The sequence below is a fragment of the Verticillium alfalfae genome, genomic scaffold, assembly GCF_000150825.1.
Source record: "Verticillium alfalfae VaMs.102 supercont1.1 genomic scaffold, whole genome shotgun sequence".
In the NCBI taxonomy this organism is placed as follows: Eukaryota; Fungi; Ascomycota; class Sordariomycetes; order Glomerellales; family Plectosphaerellaceae; genus Verticillium; species Verticillium alfalfae.
Genome location: NW_003315038.1, coordinates 3941223 through 3947875, shown reverse-complemented (window position 1 = coordinate 3947875; position 6653 = coordinate 3941223). Strand labels below are relative to the sequence as shown.

The window sequence follows — 6653 nt, the reverse complement described above, 5'->3', positions numbered from 1 at the left end:
GGCTATGATGATTATTATCCGGGCCAATCGCCCCCCCCCCCCCCCTACCCCAATACATTCTACATTGGCTACAAGTCGGGGGCCAAGGGGGGTACTATCGTTCACTTGGGTCTACCAGTACGTGCCAGGAATGTCATGCAATTCCCCGTCGTTTGGGCCACTCAAGAATGCCCTTCTCAATCTCCACCCACCCCGGGCCGGCGCGCACGAGGTACATAGTGACGCCCAACGACTCGGTATCGCGGTTCCGGCTCTCGTCGTCAAAGAAGAGCATCTCTTCATACGCAACCCCCGTCCTCTTGCGTATCGCCTCAAAGTGCCGTATCTTGGTGCTAGGGTACATCTCAAGCCCGCCGTCGAAGAACTCGACCGCCTTTCTCGGCTTGTCCTTCTTCTTGCTGCTGGCCCCCTCGGCCTCGTCGCCTGGCGGCACGGGCGAGATGTGCAGCATGCGCAGCAGGTCGCGCGCGAGGTCCGGCGCGTGGGTGCGCGAGGCGACGGCAGTGCGGACGCCGGCGCGCGACAGCGCCGCGAGGATGGCGGGGACCTCGGGGTAGAAGGTGTAGGTGTCGCCGTGGCGGTCCGTGGCCGACGTGTGGGCGGCGTCGGCCTTGAGGGGCGGCGCCACGTGCGTGTCGATCCAGAAGGGCCAGAGGGTGTAGTCTAGGTCGAAGACGATGAGGGTCGGCAGCGGCAGGCCGTCGGAGAGGATGGCCGGCGTCGAGGGCGGGGTCGAGGAGGTTGTGGAGAGGGTTGTTGTACTGCTGGCGGCGGGGTGTTTGGAGAGCTTCTTTGGCATTTTGGCTTTTCTTTATTTCGTTTTCTTGGGGGTCCCTTTATTTTGTGCTCTCTCTTCCTTCTCTGCCTTCGCAATTGGGTGGCGCGTCGTGAGGTTGAGGATGCTGAGGATGCGATTGCGATTGCGAAGAGAGCTGTGTTGCCCCTCCAGATCGTCAGAGCGAGGACCCTGCACGTCACTCCGATGACATAAGCGTGGGTCCTCCACTGCACTGAATAACAGACAATGGACGGACAAGGGTCGCTACAATGTCGAGCTCGTTATGCGGAAACTCCATCGCCAATACCACAGTCAACAAGGATGACTTGCCGACATCGGTTGCCCTCGTGTGACTGCGCTCCTGACTTCACATGCACACTGTCGATAATTCGCCAATCGCCGACACCAATTGAATCTGTCACACGAATCCTTGTTGCTATCTGAGGGATTCCCTGGCGCAATCTTCCCGTGCTATCAATCAAGCAAATCATCGATCAGGCAATCACTAGCCGAGATCGTCGGTATCAAGAAGTAACACTCGTCGAAACGGGGTACGTCAGCCTCGGGGGTTCTCCTGAGTGTGCGTCCTCCAAGCGAGCCCAGACCAACGCCTCTCTCTCACCTCACGCATCCAACCGTACCCTGCGCGCACTGCCATCTCTCTCCCTCGGCCCTGCGGGCGTGATGTCAATCTCTTCGCTCGTTCGTGTGCCATTTTCCGGAGCGCCATGCGAGAGGCTATGCCTCTCGTAGGGTGGGAACAAGAACCCTCTCCCACCAAGGGCCGCGCCTTGGACAGTACGAGACTTCCGTGAAAAGTCGGCTGTCGGTCGGATGGCCCCTGAGAAGGTGGCTATGTGCTCCACGGTGTCGCGGAGCTCTTTGAATCCTGGGACTCTTCTGATAGCAGACTGAAGATTCGGTGCCATTGTGTATTAATTTTCAACTTTTTTTTTTCCTTTTTTTTCGGTGTTGCGACAGCCACAAGTTCACAACTCTTTTCGCTGACTTTATTATCCCTGAAAGCACTCTGCTGGAGGACTCATGAATCGGGGACGACAAAGGGTTAGCGGTGTGGTGATGAGGCTGCGGGCTCTTTTTTTTTGGTGGTCTAGCTGCGGCGCAGATCATGCGACGCCGACTGCTGGCCGGATCTCGGCTACTCCTCCAGAGAACATTATCGATCGCGGTAGTTGCTATTGTGCGCTTTCGCCGCCAAGTAAGAAATAGAATGTCACGGAAATCCAGCCGAGTTTTGTTGGTGAAATCGGCCTTTCTGGCCTGCTCAAGCGTTGTGGCTGCAAGACAGCATGTGGAAACGCAGCGTCTGTCTCTCCCGTTTTTGTTGGCGGCTTCTTTTTTCTTGCATATTTCCTTGCCGCTTCGGCAAACTGAGAATGATGCTCAGACCCTGCTGAATTCTCAGCTGCCGTCGTACGGAGCACCGGGGTCGAAAGTCATAAACAGACTGAGGTCGACTAGAGAAAGAAAGCCTGCTCCTGTCACTCCGACGAACCCGCGTCGCTTGTCGATACGGTAGCCAGCCCGTCGACAGGGTTGTCTCGGCGAACCACGGGTCGAGACAGGAGCCCAGCAGTGTGCCGGCTTCGAGGCTTCGATACAGTGGGAAAGGTCGGATAAGAAAACGAGGCAAGTCGGAGTTTCGGAAACTGCGAAGCTGTCTTTTTATAGCTGTCGAGCGCTACGTCCAAGGCACCTGGCTGGCCATGATGCTCGAACGACCAGCAGGGTGTCGAGTCAAAGTGGTCCAACAATGTTCTTTCGGCACCTTTATGTACTGTGCAAAAGGCTAAGCGTTCAAGCAGAGAGCAACAGCTCATTTGGTCAAGAAGGATGCCAATCTTGTAAATGAAAAAGAAATACCTGAAGTTACGACACGCAGCATTTTTACAATGCAAGCTCAAGACATGACCCCCTGCCATGCTTCAAGCACGTGGATGTACAAGGAAACAGGCATCAGCAGTTTGTTTCCTACTCGTCTTACAGCCAATACCATAACTGAATGGCATCTGTTGTATCCCGAATCACTTGCTTTCCAACACCAATCTCTGTATCTCGACGCACGCGGTAGAGAACCGAAAGACCATCTCTCTCATCGCGGAGCCAGAAAATCTCTCGCGCTCATGCCCGGGTTCCCAGAGACAAAGCCGTCGTTACGAGCTATGAATGCCCTGGCTAAGGCATCCCTTCCCCTCTCCTTCGCCACCAAACACATCCTCTACGAATGAACGGCTTCGGGTGAGAAAGAAAACCGCCCCAATGGGCTCTGGTACGAAGATTTCTCTGGAGGGAACCATACATGGCTCGCAAGTACCTGGCGCACCATGCAAGCACTTCAAAACTAAACGTTGACGGTGGGCTCATACGATCACGCTCACTTGTCTCGAATGCGAAAGCTTTGAGACCGCAAGTGTATTTCTCAGCGCCGTGTCAAAAGCTATCGCAGGCGCAGAAGTGTTGTGTGACCGACGCTACAATGGCGACAACGAATGGACTGACAAGATTATCGTACCTCGCGGCCTGATTATCCCTGCAGAGGCTAGAGATGCTAGCCAACACAAAGCCAAAGATGGCCGACTGGCTGCTTCAGAAAAAGGTTTTTGCTTGCAGGGAAAGAAGCTTTATCCTGCAAATCTTTGTCCACGAAGGTTCGAACCGTGTTTGGGCCGTCTGACCGAGTACCAGTGATGAGCTTGGTGCGGGTTTCATGGCAGCCAGTGGCCAGACAATTACTTGTTCAAGATGATACAGTTTGTATTCTCTGTAGGTGGAAACCTCAAGTCGACGGTTCGAGGGAAAGATGGAAACGCCACCATGAGCACCCGCGAGGACAACTTTATCATATTCGGGATTGAATGGTCCCCATCAACAGGTAGAATTACATAGATAAAAGAAAGACAAACACAACACAATGCATGGATCAAGGGCGAGGCGCTGATCGAAAAGTTCCGAGCACGCGATATGACGGCGTCTTGTACGCAAGACGTCCACATCAGGAACACATTCGATATGCAACCCTTCGGGCTTCGTGAGCCATCCGAGCTTCGCCAAGACTAAACCCAGAGTGCACAGAAGTTACACGCCCTCTGGCATGATCAATATACTGATCGTGTCTCCGGGCTCTCAAGATAAGCGGCATCACAATCACGAGAAGCCATGGTGATGCAGTGATCAGACCAAACTCCAGGGTTATTGCAACCCAGATATAGTAGAATGCAGTCGATAAATCGTCTCCCCCAAACGGCCCAAGCCACTTTCACTGCGACCATGACTTTCACGACCGGTTCCGGAAAGTCACCCACCGGCGTCACGGAATGCGAGCTCCGTGAATCTCCTTCAAGCTCAGCCATTGGCGCCAACGTCGCAGCCGCTCGTCCGGCCCCGGTCAATACGGCAGTTTGCATGATGCCAAGGGACATAGCGACTTGCTAGGACCGGCGCCATCTCATATCTGAAGGCTTGGCTACGGAGCATCCGGAACTCAGCCGCGGGGGATTCTTTCGTCCCATGCTGGTTGGCAAGCGGGGAAATCTGGGGTCGAGCGGACAACCCTGGTCTCAATGGATCGGATGTATAGGACAGAATGGTTTTTCGGGACACAATGATCTTCAAAGGACAGTCCGGGCGGTAGATGACCCATGTTGATATTCGGAGTATTTCGTGTACTGCCTAAAGTCGCCGCAGACCTCAAGATGAAAGCTGGCACACCACCGGGATATTTGCTGTGTCCTGACGGGTCGCGTGAAACCTGTCACAGTAAAAGCCGGAGGTTTATGCTGTTCGCCGCTAGAGATCGCCGCCGAACTGACCCTTAGAGTCAAGCTCCCATGGCAAGCATCTGCTGATGGTGTCTGTGTAGAGGTTCGTGGAGGCAACCCATATTAGCCTAAATGTCAAGAGGCTCCCTTCCACAATGTCTCTGACCAGAGAATATCCAAATGAAGAGAACCATGTTCCAGCAGCAATGGTAACGGTCATGAAGAGAAGGCGAGAAGGCCCCGAGAGCCCGTTGGATGACCACGTCTTGGAACCAGAAGGGCCCCTCCAACAATAACAGTTGGAGTATAAAGACGATGGATCACGTTCCATTGATACACAGCTGAAGACAGAGCCTCGCCAGCAAACGAATTCTCAATTATTCTCGCTCCAGACCACCCGTCATGAAGACTCTCGCAGCGACCCTCCTTTTCGCTGCATCGGCAGCGGCTCAGGCTGGCCCCTGGGCCCAGTGCGGCGGCCAGGGACACACAGGTGCAACGACCTGCGTCTCGGGACATTACTGCAGCGTCATCAACCCCTTGGTATTCGCAGTGTCTGCCCCGGCACAGCTCCCGGCGGCCCCCCTCCTCCGCCACCCACCACTCCCGTCCCTGCTCCACCCCCTGTGACGACTGTCAGCCCTCCGACAACAACCCCTCCAACTGCGCCGCCGCCGGTGACACCCGGCACATGCCCTGCTCTACCCAGCGCCTCGGTCCCGCAAACGCGAACCTGCCCAACCCGTTCGTTTTCCAGAACGGTGCCGCTGTCACAACCAAGGCCGATTGGGCATGCCGCCAGCGCGAGATCAGCGCCCAGATTCAGACCTACGAGCTGGGAACCCTTCCCGGGAAGCCGCAGTCCGTCACGGGATCATACTCGGGCACCCGACTGACGATCAACGTCTCAGACCAGGGCCGGTCCATCTCCTTCGCTGTGACCATCAACAAGCCCAGCGGCACGAACGTGCCGCCCATCATAGCGTATGGTGCTGCCAGCATCCCGATCCCCGCGGGCGTCGCCACCATCACCTACAACAACGACGAGGTCGCCCAGCAGCAGGGCGGCTCCTCGCGCGGCCGCGGCAAGTTCTACGACCTGTACGGCAGCTCGCACAGCGCCGGCGCCCTGACGGCGTGGGCCTGGGGCGTGGCGCGCATCATTGACGCGCTCGAGGCGACGCCGGCCGTGGGCATCAACGCTGCGCGCGTCGGCGTGACGGGCTGTTCGCGCAACGGCAAGGGCGCCATGGTGGCGGGCGCGCTCGAGCCGCGATCGCGCTGACGCTGCCGCAGTATCCGGCCGCGAACGGATCGCCCTGCTGGCGCATCGCCGACTGGCAGAAGCAGAACGGCCAGAACGTGCAGACGGCGTCGCAGATTGTCGGGGAGAACGTCTGGCTCGGCACGGCCTTCAACACGTACACGAGCAACGTGCGCGCGCTGCCTTTTGACCATCACATGCTCGCCGGTCTCGTCGCGCCTCGCGCGTTGTACGTCATGGAGAACTCGGACATGGAGTGGCTCGGCTGGACTGCGACATACGGCTGCATGGGCGCTGCAAGGAAGCAGTGGGAGGCTCTCGGTGCCCTCGACAACTTTGGCTACAGCCAGGTCGGCGGAAATTCGCACTGCTCGTTCCCAGCGGCCAAGCAGGGAAGCGAACTGACAGCGTTCATCAACAAGTTCCTGCTGCAGTCGGGCGGTGGCACGACGAGCATCTTCCGGACGGAGAAGAACCATGGCAGCTTCAACTTGAACACGTGGGCTTCGTGGAGCGTGCCCACTCTGACGTAATGACTTTGCATACAGTGCTTCGAACATTTTGTCACATCAGGCAGCGTTGCCAGCGGCTGGAGCATGTGAAGGACCGGGGTTTGTACTTCACTCTGTGAGTGGCATGAAGATGGAGCTAGCGTGTAGCCGCGTTTGAATAACACTGGTATCTGTGCGAGTGACGCCTGAATAACGTGGACATTTGTCGTTCATCGATTCCGCGATGAGATTGCTCTTGAGTTGTGGTTTCGTGATGTTCGATATTGTCTTTCTGTCCATTATGCAGAACCCAGCCTCGTCTCATGTGTCCGCGTGTAAGC

The 6653-nt window shown here is 56.5% G+C and overlaps 2 protein-coding genes across 2 annotated transcripts; one reads left to right on the top strand and one right to left on the bottom strand.

The window, feature by feature from the left end:
* Window positions 1-133: 133 nt before the first annotated feature.
* VDBG_01201 (magnesium-dependent phosphatase) lies at window positions 134-799 on the bottom strand (the record flags this gene model as incomplete). Its single annotated transcript, XM_003009472.1, has 1 exon — window positions 134-799. The coding sequence occupies one exon, from the start codon at window positions 797-799 to the stop codon at window positions 134-136; it is 666 nt and encodes a 221-aa protein (XP_003009518.1).
* Window positions 800-4812: 4013 nt separating this feature from the next.
* On the top strand, window positions 4813-6354 carry VDBG_01200 (Cip2; the record flags this gene model as incomplete). Its single annotated transcript, XM_003009471.1, has 4 exons — window positions 4813-4855; window positions 4909-5418; window positions 5469-5746; window positions 5854-6354. 4 exons carry the CDS (start codon window positions 4813-4815, stop codon window positions 6352-6354), a joined length of 1332 nt encoding a protein of 443 aa, XP_003009517.1.
* Between the last annotated feature and the right edge of the window lie 299 nt (window positions 6355-6653).